Source organism: Saccostrea cucullata, unplaced genomic scaffold (assembly GCF_032062105.1).
Source record: "Saccostrea cucullata isolate Sc308-1 unplaced genomic scaffold, CSIRO_AGI_Scuc_v1 ctg778, whole genome shotgun sequence".
Taxonomy (NCBI): Eukaryota; Metazoa; Mollusca; class Bivalvia; order Ostreida; family Ostreidae; genus Saccostrea; species Saccostrea cuccullata.
In genome coordinates, this window is record NW_026925444.1 from 197,599 (window position 1) to 210,800 (window position 13,202).

Here is a 13,202-nt window from a genome sequence, read left to right on the forward strand (position 1 = left end):
CTTTGTCTTTTGTCCTGTGAAAGAATTGGAAATAGTTATTCTCAGAATTCTTTGTGCTAAAGTCAATACACATTTGTTTTACGAAGCATTGATTTTCTTTAAAAATCTCCCAGTCGGCTTAATTGAGACAAATTGCACAATACATTTAATAACATCGGATTCTCAAATCATTATATCTGAAATACTTTTAAAAATTACAACAATGAATGTCAATTACATAAATTATAACACTGTATAGATTACAAATCGAATTGTGTTTGAGGACCAAGCTTGTTAGTGTTAATACAAATTGCACCTTACTTTCGCTTCTAATGCAATTTGTTTTGCCTTCTTTGCAGAGTGCTGCATTAAATAATTGATCGAAACACTAAATCAATAAAGAAATAGACGTCCCCGGATTGAGGTATTGCCAACTTACACCTTTTAAAAAGAGATCAGTTTGGATTAAAGTAATCCTTTAAAAAAAATTGTTTCTAATCACTAATTTAAAATGCACATGGAGTAATTTTTTACAATCATTATTTTTCTGATGTTTTGAAAGTTGAAGATGTATTTTCAGGATGAGCTTTACAAATTTTCCGGATCCAAGCAACTGAGTCAAAACCAGGGACGGATCCAGGAAAACAAAAATACAACGAAGGGTATGATTTACATTCTTTTTTAATGATGTCGAATTTCTTATATAAGGATTTTGGTACTTTTTTAGTTACAGGAAATAATTCTTTCTTAACAAATCTTATGCATGCATACTTCAAAAACGCTTTGTTATCTACTTGAAGATTTTCCCTCTTAAGTTGTATGTTTCAAACAAAAATGAATACCATATACTTGTAGAATGAAAATGTGCTCGTGAGAAATTGTAAGAATAAGTTTAACCAATTTCCGTCGATACGAATGTCTTTGTCCTTTTCATGATATTTCATCTTATTCAAACAACCTTCTTTAACAAAGAATAGGATCTGTGCCAAAACTGATTCACTGAGGCCAAGTATTCGGACAAATCTCGGATCTAAATATCACCGTCAAGGGCATTTAAATTGAGTTATCGTTCTTTAAACATATAAATGTCCAAGTAAATTTCGCCAGGACTATTGAATAAGTTAAAAAGTTTTGGCTGCTGTCTAGAAGAGTGTAGTCGAAATTCAAGCTACTAATCTTATTAAAAATTGTTTATATAATGGTAGTAATGCATTTTTTTAAAAAATCTGTTCTGCAATTCATTGGAAATGTAAGTACTTGTATATATTACGATAGATACATATAATAATGACTGTTTCTCCCGGAAAGTCCAATGAGTAATGGACAATGATTTTTAATTTCCAATTCTTAATCATAGAGGCTCAAAATTTAGTATAAATTAAATTTCGCAAGGCTTTAGTGTCTTTACTCTTTAAATTGTGGAAAAAAGGATATCTGTAATTACTGACACACAAATTTCTGAAGACATATCGGTACAGGTTATCAATAGTTGGGTTAGAATTTTAAAAAAACATACACAGATACATGTATTTAGTCGAAAATGAATGTTTACTTTGATGAGCAAACCGTGATCATTTTTCACTAATTTGAACATATACAGTCCGTATTTATTTAAACTGCTACACGGAGGGGTATTTAATGTTTTGTTCCTTTGTCCTTGTCAAGACACTCAAATGTGTAACTCCGAACAATTGTCTTTAGAAATGGTAATATTAACAAGCTTGTTTAAATATTGCATTTCATAACAACTGCTTAAGTAGGAAAACAAATACCGTTATGGAAAAAGGTATATATTTATGTTGAAATTATTGTGTGAAATGTCCGTGCTATTGATAGTTAACTGTTTAAGACGTAATGATTGTACATTGTGCACATTAATTTTTCAAAATTATAGATTATTTAATAGGTTACCAAATACATTTTTCTTATTAAGGACATACGCAACGTACCTTATCTACTGATAGTTTTTCAAGATATTCTTAAATAAAGATTGTAGTGCCATCAGATGCTCATACACAAAAAATCAGCGTGCATTACCAGGGTTTTTTGGAAGATATCAAATTATGAAAAATTTTGCATTATTCAAAGAAAAATCTACAAAAATTACAAAACATAATTTCCAGATTTTTTCCATCAAAATTTGTTATAGAAGAGGTGTACAAATCCATATATAGACATTAAAAGTATTACACACAGTTCCTTAATATAGTGGAACTCTTCAACTCCAGAGAAGAGCCCAATAAAGTTCAAACTACGTTGCGTATGACCTTAACGAGTTTTCTTAAACATTCTCAATACTGTTTAAAATTGATTGATTGATTGTATATTCTTATACGCCGAGTCGGCAATTTTTCAGCCAAGTTTCGGCGGCGTTTGAAATTGAAAATAATGAAATCTTTCTGTAAATTCTCACAATTGAAAGTTTACTATGCAAATCAACCTTTCATTTTCTTACACAATTCATATTGTTTCTTCTATAGGAAAATTGACTTGTCAGCCTCAGAAAAATACAAAACACGCCATGGAACGTGTTAAGCACGTAAGAAGTCACACAAAAAGAATGATTAACAGTAATGAGAGGCTGCTATTTGTTGAAGCATTAGGTAAAGAAATTATCAACGGAGATTTAGAAAACGCGTATGTGATGCTCGATACACTGGATAAAATCGGGAACCTCAAATGGCTACAGATGTATCATAATCCTAACCATGAAGGCGAGACTCTCCTCCATTTGGCGGTAAAATACCATGATGATGAATCCTTTGTAAGGAAACTTTCAGAGTTATGTCCCTCTTTGTTGCTCATGGCAAGAGAATCATCCTTAGAGTTCTGTGGTCAAACAGCACTTCACATGGCCATTACCAAAGGAAACATTGAAGCTATTAAAGTTATGCTCGAAGTTGGTCAATTTAAGGACATTCAAATGGCAACTTTGTTGCACACGCGCGCAACCGGATCTCGATTCGTGAATACTGTTATGATGGGACAGCTTCCTTTGACGGTAGCTGCTCTGAAGGGAAATGCCGATATTGTTGATATCTTACTGCAGTATGGGGCTGATATTCTCATTCAAAACGAGGAGGGTGATACAGTGTTTCATTCACTGATAAAGTATTCTGCAACCTATCCGGAGAAGGTGGTGACAATGCTGCACATGCTTCGGTACCTCAATCAAAAGATAGAGGAGAGGGATCGAGACAGAAGTACATACGATTATTCTGGAACAGAAATGTACCGAGAACCGCATTCATTCGTCTGGTTTTTGAAAAATAACGACAACATGTCCCCGCTACAACTTGCAGCAAAGCATGGAGTAACGGAGCTCTTTGAAGAAATTTTAAACATCAAGGATGTATACTGCTTCATCAGTGCAAACGATGGGCTGTTCGATGTCAAAGAATATGACGTCACAGAAATAGATACTGTCAGTATTATTCGGGCCTCAACCAATCGCCATCCTTCTTCAGTTTCGTATAAAAAGTCAGTTCCACAACACATTCATGGAATAGCAAAAACTGTTGTACATTCAAATGAGACACAATGTGCACCTTTCGCAGGACAATGCTGCTCTTACCCTGAAACAGAATCCATACTGGAAATGCTTTTTCAATTTGGCTACGATAACAAAGACGCATATCGCATTATTGAACTGGCACCAGTGAAAAATATTATCAAAATGAAATGGCAAAGTTACCAGTGGTTTTTCATTTTATGGATGATTTTTCATTATTCCTTCATGATCATGTTAACAGTATACAGCGTGTATAATGTCGAACTGAGCATTCCTACAGCAAATACTGGCGGCGGCAATACAACAACTAATTCTGAAAGTTTTGTGTATGGATTTCGATGGGTATCGTTTTCGGTTGGAATTCTTTACAGTTTTATTGCAATCTGTTTGCTAAGCGCCAAGGTCCGGAAAAATAATATTCGTGGTTATTTACTTCACAATTTGGAATATATTTTTCCGATGCTGATACTAGCGGTAATGATGATAGTGGATGTCCTCTGGACAATTACAGCACAGCACGACAACATACCTTTAATAATAGCATTAGTGTGTGGTTGGTGGCTGAACATATTTTTCCTCTCACCGATAAAGCACTTTAGTTTTTTCACAGAGATGATAAAGCGTGTAATTATTGGTGATCTCTTCCGCTTTGGGCTGGTCATACTTTTCGGACTTTTTTCGTTCACTGCCGGAATGTACATGGTCTTTAGAGGATCGGAAGAGACACAAAGCGATTTTACCTCTTACGGAAGCACGATGATGGCAATGTTTAAGCTTGGAATCGGCATAGAGGACATAAGTGTTCTCTATTCAGCGCGTATTCCTTGGGCTGCAATAACAATATTTGCACTTTTTACCATATTTACATATCTGCTTATGTTGAATGCTTTAATAGCCATGATGTCACAGACTTGCTCGCTCGTTTTAGAGGAACAATTTCCACAATGGCGTGTGCAACAGCTATCAGTTATTCTATTTATTGAGGACATCATATGTCTCTGTTGCTTTCAAAATATTCTGTCATGTGCTGGTACCAAAAAGAGAATCAGGGGTTCCGATCCAATTACAAAACAGATCAAATGCGAAGATCGCTATTTTCTCGAAATTCACTCGCTTCATATGGAGTACGCAACCACCGAGGATAAAGTCTGGGCCAAAAAGAAATCAAACGAGATGCAGACACTACATCCTCAACTCAATTTAAACGAATCACTGATGACCACAGACTATCAAGACCATCCCGTGATCACATCCATCTCTCCAATACGCCCTAGTGTAAAGAGAGTGTCCAACAGACATTTAGATGTAACCGCCTGTGAGCCAATCACGTCTCCTGTAGAAAACGCTGGAACAGACATTTTTAAACCCTCCGTTCGGAGGAAGAAGTCAACAAAAGAAAAGAAGCGTAAACCGTTAGAAAAACTTGATGAAATGAACACCGAGGAAGAACAAGAAGAACATGGACAACATATCAGACAAGTGTCACCGAAGTCGCCGGAAGTCCTCTCCGATAGAAGTCCGACCAGAAAACCTACTCCGAAATCTCAACGTAAAAGATACTTGTCTGAAAACGACAAAGAACTCCGAAGCCAAGGGGTTCAGCATTCGCCTGTCATAGAAATAGATCCCCCCGTTTATCGTTTAAACCTTGCTAGGGTTCCACTAAATGGACTGAAAGAACCAAATCAAGTAGAGTATGAAATCAGAAACCTTACGTAGTTTAACCCTGCTTGGCCAAACAATATGTCTGTGATGCCATTATTTAATAATATTTTATATAGAGAGTAGTCGTGATCTTTAACTGTGATATAATTTAATGAACTACTGCAAACAGTTTCTGGAGTTTTTTAATTCTATAAACAGAGACGATAAGGCCATCGTTATAAATTTGTTTGGATGCCCTCTCCCGACTGATTGACTAATAATAACCCAACTCAACACTTGTTTTTAACATTCCAGGACAATATATCTTTTTTTCCCTCTTTTCCCCGTCATCATAATAATATTCTATTTTCTGGGGAAAAAAATATTTTTCCCACTTACCTACCGATCCAATAATTTTACGCTGAGTCGAGAGAGGGCGAGCAAACATTCTTTGAAAGATCACTTCACAGTTTTGTTAATTAAAGTCTACTTTCCTCTTAAAATGCATTTGTTTTTAATGAAAAGAAAAGTATTATTTTTCATATTTATTTAAATAACCTTGCATTGCCTCCACCAATTATCTATAGTCAGAATCGAAACTTGGTTAACTAAAGCTTTTGGTAGGAACGAATCATTCCGACAGTATTTCCATGACTGTGTTGTTTTTTTTTCTTTATGAATTTGGACAATTTAGATCAGATAAGTTTTTTTTTATTAATCAAAGAATATATTTCTTTTGACGTTTAAATTGTATGCATTATACAAACGGATTTATATGTATTTTGTTATTTTTAAATTTTTGTACATAATTATACACTAGTCTTTCTGTGATTACGATGGTGACTTATCAATCAGTATTAATTGTCTTGAAAAACTGAAACCTCTAACAAGCGCCATCATTTTATTTTTTATGAATGCGGCATTTTTTGCTGTCAGTTGACTGTTATGAGTGTGTACTTTTTAAACAAAATTTTCAGAAAATACGAATTTCAAAAGACTCTCTGACCAAAACGTCACTGTGGAATCATCATTGTGTTTGAGACACTAATGTTCATGGGTCACCCTTATAACCCTATAATTTTACAAACCCCTTGAAGACAAAAACAAGAAAGGATGTTTGGCCACTAATATTTACCCCAATCGAATAAAATGATTCTCAAATAGCTGATGGGTATTTTATACATGTTATTTGCATTTTAAGAAGTTGTTGAGTTTTTTAAATAGTGTTACATGTACCTACTTTTGAATCTTCATTACTTATTTATACTTATTTATATTGGTGCAAAGGGTAAAAATACACTTTTTTATTTCCTCGAGTGACAATCAATTTTTTCCTGTTAAATAATTATTTAATGGAACATGAATTATTTTTTTCTGATAGTATAATTTTGTACATGTATATTAATTGATTGAAGAAAAATTGGATAGAAAATTTTTGCCGCATTTGATTGTGATTTGTGAATATTTTATGAATAAAAAGGGAAAAAATAGATTATAAAAATACTTTGCTTTATACTGATTTAATGTCCAATAGCAACTAACAGTGTGAAGGGCGATCTTAAGGATTTAAAATGAAATACATGTTTTTAAAACATTAAATCATTTAATTCGAAGTATCTCTAAGTATTCTCAATTGATGGTTTTGGGGCATGGTCATCCAATAAAGCCAATGGCTGGGCCCTTTGTTTGGAAAATAGCAAAGGCCCGAATCAAGGATTGAATGAAAACATTTCCATCACCCAGAGCCATAGAGAGCCTTCGTATACCATTGTGCTATCAGGGCTACGTAAGGAAACTGGGTTTCATTTACATCTGCAAATTTCGACATAATGGGAATTATACAAGGTTTTTGTTAGAAAATGAAGAATGAAGACATAGATTAAAATTGAACTATTCAGCAAATTTCTAACATTTCCTTCAGGGAAAAAAATGTGTGGTCAAAAATCTACATACAGACCAAATTTTAGTGCAAAAAGTCAAGATTCTCCTTTTAAAAAAATTAAGGTCAAATACTTATAATCCAAATCAGACGAAACTTCAAAATTTGGAAATAATCTTTTTCTGGATGATTATTAAGGGGAAACATTTCGTTTCATTATTTGCTTTCGGATCAAAACACACATAAATATATATGTGAAGAAGTGTGTGAGATAGTGCCAACTAGAAATATCCTCGTTCTGAGGAGAATATATCCCATCATATGAAATGACAAAACAGAATGCGCTTAACATTCAAACATCTGCCTTGATTAGTTGCTGAGAAAACTGACGGACATTTGGAACGGACAGACGCATGGATGAAGGGTTGAAGTTGACATTGGATTCGTATAAAATGAATCTCATCACATTGAATGTCTAGACAGAGTTTGATAAAATTTTAGGCACCTGCAAAGAGTTGCTTTAAAAAGCCAGAAGTTGACATCAGATTTTTACTGAAATTGACTCCCTCATATGTCATGACTAGCTATAGGCAAAGAGTGCTAAAATTACAGCTATGAGTAGCTGCTGAGAAAACAAAGAACGGAAAAGTTGGAAATGACAGACGCACGGATAAACAAGAAGTTGACACTGAATTTGTATACAAATGAATCTGTTCATATAACACGCAATGAGTACATGTAGTTTGCTGCGAAGAAAATTTGTTGCGGACAAACACACAAGAGTAAAACAGTACAACCCTCTGCAGTCTCGCTATTGAATGTGTCTTTCCTCTTTCAAAATCTTTTTTATCGTCACCTTTTTAACTTTCTGCAGGCTATTCGAACAATTCAAAGTCTCTGCCGAGTCTTCCCAAAGCAAAACTGTCACACTGTCCGTTTGTTAATTCAATTTGAATCGAAAGACCAATGCCAAAAAGTTATAATTGGCTTAAGCTTTAAAGATAACTTTAAATCCCTCTCTAATTGTATATGCTAGAGGGAAAATTGACAAAAAAAGTAAAATGATTTGAATACTAATTGTTTTCAAGCTCTAGAAATAGAAAAATACATTTGATAAAATCACTCTTACTTAATTACAAGATAAAAATTAATGTTTGGTCTTTGATTTTCAGATTCTATATTTCATAGGAAAGAAAAAAAAATCGATCAAATAATATTTTTCGTACCATTGAGTGATACAGCTCATTCTAATTGACTTTCAGTTTCAGGAAAAAAGGAAGTGTTTTCTTTTCAGATCAAAGCAAATGACCTTTATTTATCTATTTGGTAAAGATTACGGATAAAATTAAAGCGATTTGCTTCCTTTATTGAGAAAAAAACCCGACTATATAACGGGCAAAAAATTAGATTTGATGTAGTTACAGAGCGGTTTCTAACTTTGGAAGATTTCGAAAAGAGGACAATCGATTATAAATGTCATACATGTACATTATAAATATAACACTTTACGAGGGTTGATCCAAAAGTTCGTGGAATTTCTTTGTAAAATTTTATTGCGATTTGATGAAAGAAAACAATATGCATATTTATAATATAGAGTCATAATGCAACAATATTGGAAAATTTCACCGCATTCCAATTACTAATAAGGTCACAAGAGCTTTCTGAAAATCGATAGTTGTAAAACCCGAGGGAGACTTCGACGTAACGTCAAGTTAGATACGAGTATGTTACGTCACCTTATAGAAGCATCTCACCCTAATGTCTGATACGAATATGTAACTCTACAAAATGCAGGCCTCTTCACAATTTTTTTTTTCTCAAGAAAAGCTAAGTATCCTCTCGAACCAAGTTTTCTTAATCGTAATAATGACATAATTTTCGTTTTGATATCACATACATAGGGAAGTTTTCTCATTTCACGAATTAAGAATTTAAATGATAATAAACGCGTTAAGGTCTCCCCCGCATTTCCAAACATAGAGTTTCTTTCATACATATTTCAAACTTTATTTTATTTAAAATATTCAACAAGTGTATATACTCTCATTTGTAATTTTCAACCAATATCACACAAATAAATAAAATACCCTGTATAAAGAAATTCCACGAACTTCGTTTATGTACTCATAGCTTACAAATATTTGTCATTTTAGGCATAATAGTCTGTTTGACCAAATAAAGTGATCGCCCCTTTGATCGGAGGGTCTTGGTTTCCGAACCTTGACCGCGACTGAAACTATAGTGCAGTGCAATAAGTGATTCACATTTTTATTCCCGCTTTTATTGAAAAAATATTTCATAGTTGCATTCTTGTAAATACGATGTTAATCCCGACTAATTTTAGACAGTAGTATATTTAGCTTATCTGCATCATACGGGAGTTCCTCTGCATACGCGGGTCTATTTTTATAACAGTAGCAGACGTAAACAAAACATGGCTTCAAATCGCCGAAAAATAACAAGCGCTCTAAAACAACAAATACTACGTTTAGATATTGAGGGTAGGAAAAAAGTTGAAATAGCACAAATAACTGGATACGATCGATCAACCATATCAAAGTTTTTGAAACGTTATGCAACACGGAAAAGTATCGAAAATCGCCCACGAAGCGGACGACCCAGAAAGATGAGTGTCCAGTCCGAACGGATTTTAAAAAGGTTAGTTCTTCGAGATCGTAAGCAAAATTTAGGAGATTTAACAGAAGAATTTAATCGTTCTGTTCCTCTTCCAGTTTCTAAACGGTCTGTCCAGAGAAAATTACATTTGTTTAGTTACACAAGACGTAAAGTAGCGAAAACCCTCACAATATCAGCTGTCAACAGAAAAAGACGAATTAACTGGTGTAAAAACCATAGAATTTGGACTGTAGATAATCAGTAGAAAAATATAATATTTTCTGATGAAATGCAAGTTGTTCTTGGGTCTGATCAACGTGTGTACGTTTGGAGGAAAGCAGATGAAAAGTGGGGGCCCGAGTGTTTAGGACTGCGTTCAGTGCGTAATGGCGGCGTCCGTATCACCGTCTCATTTTGGGGCTGTATTTCCTACTCTGGCGTTGGTACCTATTAATGGTAATTTAAATACAGAGAAGTATATAAATATATTGGACAATCATTTATGGCAAGTTTTGGTAATTCTCCTTGGATTTTTCAAGATGACAAATGCCCATGTCGCATATCTGGACGGTCTAAAAAAAATTGGAAAAATGACAATAATATTCCGTGTTTAGACTGGCCATCGCAATCTCCTGATATTAATGTAATAGAAAATGTCTGGAGAATAATAAGATTCAGACTTGGGCGAGAACAACACCAGATTAAATCCAAACAAGAACTTGTAAATGCTGTGTTGCGGATCTGGGATTCGTTGACTCCAGGCGATATACAGTGTCTCTACGGAACCATACCTAGACGAATACAGGCTGTTCTAAAAGCCAAGGGTCATGCTACAAAGTATTGAAAGTTTCAAGGTATCATCTTCAGTGGTATTTTTGTAAGTAAACTTTATTTTACCTTAAGATTTGCAACGTCATGAAAACGTGAAACACTTATGGCAGGACACTGTATATATGTCTATATCGATAAAAAATGGTAAGCAAATCTTCCTTTGTCAAGTGCTGGGTCTTTGAAAGGAAAGTTGCGGGTCCTTTCGAAGAGACTTTATTTTTTAACAGAAGCCCCTTGTCACGATAGGCGTTGACACGTTCAAGCAATGACTCTGAGTGCGTAAATTCTAAATTTGAAACCATTCGCCGTTACATGGGGACGCCTCTAATAGTACATGAGTGTATAATTTTCGTATGGGACGTAAGCAATATATGTACTATCAATTACTAGCATCACTTTCTGTAAAATGGTGTCATCTAAAACTCTGGCTTGTGCCCACTATATTGGGGTGTTGCTAAAACGCGGAACGGAAAACGGAACGGAAAGCGGAACGGAACGGAAAACGGAAATTTTTTTGTCAAACAAATAACATAGTTTCAATATAAATCAGATGAAAGAGCAATATTCTTGTTGTTAAAGTCATTTCTAATAAAAATTTATTGTAAACTATTATTCATGAGTCATACACACCCTCCGTGGAAAAAATGCTACTGAAAGAAATCACCCCCCCCCCCCACACGAAATTATAGGATTTTCGTGTTTGGGCAGAGGACATATCCCCATTTTTTTTTTGCTTGTCAAATTTGTTGTATGTTGGAAATTTTTTTTCTGAGCCCCACGGCCCCACCCCCTCTTTCAATTTGTTTCCAATGTCAATGTCTGAAAAGACAAAAATAACAAGAAATCTGTGAGCCAATGCTCACTAGTAACACCCCCGCTCTGATGTAAATAAACATTATCATGTTAATATACACAAGTTCAATTACAGGCAGATAGACAGATAAATTTGAAGTTGACATCAGATTCATATCAAAATTAATCCCTCCATATGACATGCTTCAACAAAGAGTGTACTAAAATTAAGCATCTGCTATGAATAGTTAATGAGAAAACTGCGACGAAAAGTTTTTATGTATGAAACGGGCAGACGCACAGACAAACAGGAAGTTGACATTGGATTTAAACAAAAATGTATCCCACAGTATGGCATGCCTTAGGGAAGATTGTAATAAAATTTCAAGCATCTGCGATGAGTAGTTGCTGAGAAAACTGTGACGAAAATTTGTTATATATGAAACAGACAGACGCACAGACAAACAGGAAGTTGAGATTGGATTTAAACAAAAATGTATCCCACCATATGGCATGCCCCAGAAAAGATTATGTTAAAATTTCAAGCATCTGCGATGAGTAGTTGCTGAGAAAACTGCGACAAAAATTTGTTATGTATGAAACGGACAGACGCACAAACAAACAGGAAGTTGGATTTGAACAAAAATGTATCCCAACTTATGGCATGCCTCAGAGAAGATTGTGTTTAAATTTCATGCATCTGTGATGAGTAGTTGCTGAGATAACTGCAACGAAAAATTGTTATGTATGAAACGGACAGACACACAGATTAACAGGAAGTTGAGATCGAATTTAACCAAAAATGTATCCTACCGTATAGAATAACTAAGAGAAGATTGTGTTAAAATTTCAAGCATCTACAATAAGTAGTTGCTGAGAAAACTGTGACGAAAATTCGTTACGGACAGACACACGGACACGCAGACAGACAGACACACAAGGGTAAAACAGTATACCCCACTCTCCTTCGGAGCGGGGGTATAACTAGTTACGCTATTCAGATTATGCACGCAGTGTCGAATTCGCGAGTCATGAAAGGGGGGTGGCAGTTTCGGGTCTGTGTAGGGGCCCACAGCCACATAAAAATTGATTTATTAAACCTTGTGTACAGTTTGGACACAAAAGGGGGGGGGCAGATCTATTACAACTTCTAAGACCTTTCCGATGAGCGGGAAAACAAACTCATTTTTTATGGGGTCATTCATATACGCCCCCCCCCAAACATGCACACATATGTGCCGCAAACAAACAAAATTTAACTTCAATAAATGCAAAGATTCTGCATTCTGCATTATATCTACCACAACTTTGTCTATCTAGAAAAAGGACTCTATTTTGAATAAAATTTTAACAACCAGTGTGTATAAGAGATGTTTATTCGAGCTTGCCGTAAAGGTTTGCCCTCAACGTAATCTTAATATTTTTTAAACATTTTTTTTTTCTCTTTCCATGGTTCATTTAGATATCAAATATCCCCCCCCCCCCCGCCCAGTCATAACCTTTTTACTACGAAAATGTTCGTTCAAGTTCACATTCTCATCCTTTTTGTAAATATGATAAATGTTGTAAGTTAGTGTAAAAAAAATAGTACTGAAAGATGGGAGTTGGAACTTACCCCCCTCCCGAATCAAACAATTGTTGTTTTTTTTGTGTTTTATCTCCCCTCCCGAATCAAACAATTGTCTCCTTTTTGTGTAGCTGCAGATCTGTAGCTCTCCAAAAAAAAAAAATATTGATAGACCGGAGAGCTACAGTGCCACCCATTGAAGAAACTGTATATTTATTGCGCACAAAAAAATGCGCTCTGTTCTTGATTAATTCTTCCAAATTCTTACCTCAACTGCAAAAAAGGGAAGATTCCAAAAAATTCCTCCCTCTTTTATCAGTTACTCTCGTAGTTGACATCTGAACGAAGCATATTGGGCCGAATTATCTTTGAAACCAAAA

At 34.9% G+C, this 13,202-nt stretch overlaps 1 protein-coding gene across 2 annotated transcripts; it reads left to right on the forward strand.

Moving 5' to 3' along the window:
* The first annotated feature begins 291 nt into the window (after window positions 1-291).
* Window positions 292-6,450, forward strand: LOC134268860 (transient receptor potential cation channel subfamily V member 5-like). 2 transcript variants are annotated; one of them, XM_062751109.1, is made up of 3 exons: window positions 292-403; window positions 560-641; window positions 2,460-6,450. In XM_062751109.1, the coding sequence occupies exon 3, from the start codon at window positions 2,501-2,503 to the stop codon at window positions 5,207-5,209; it is 2,709 nt and encodes a 902-aa protein (XP_062607093.1). In that variant the 5' UTR covers window positions 292-403; window positions 560-641; window positions 2,460-2,500; the 3' UTR covers window positions 5,210-6,450. The 2 variants fall into 2 exon arrangements, with proteins under 2 accessions (XP_062607093.1, XP_062607092.1); XM_062751108.1 differs by lacking the exons at window positions 292-403; window positions 560-641 and adding an exon at window positions 1,668-1,765.
* Window positions 6,451-13,202: the final 6,752 nt, after the last annotated feature.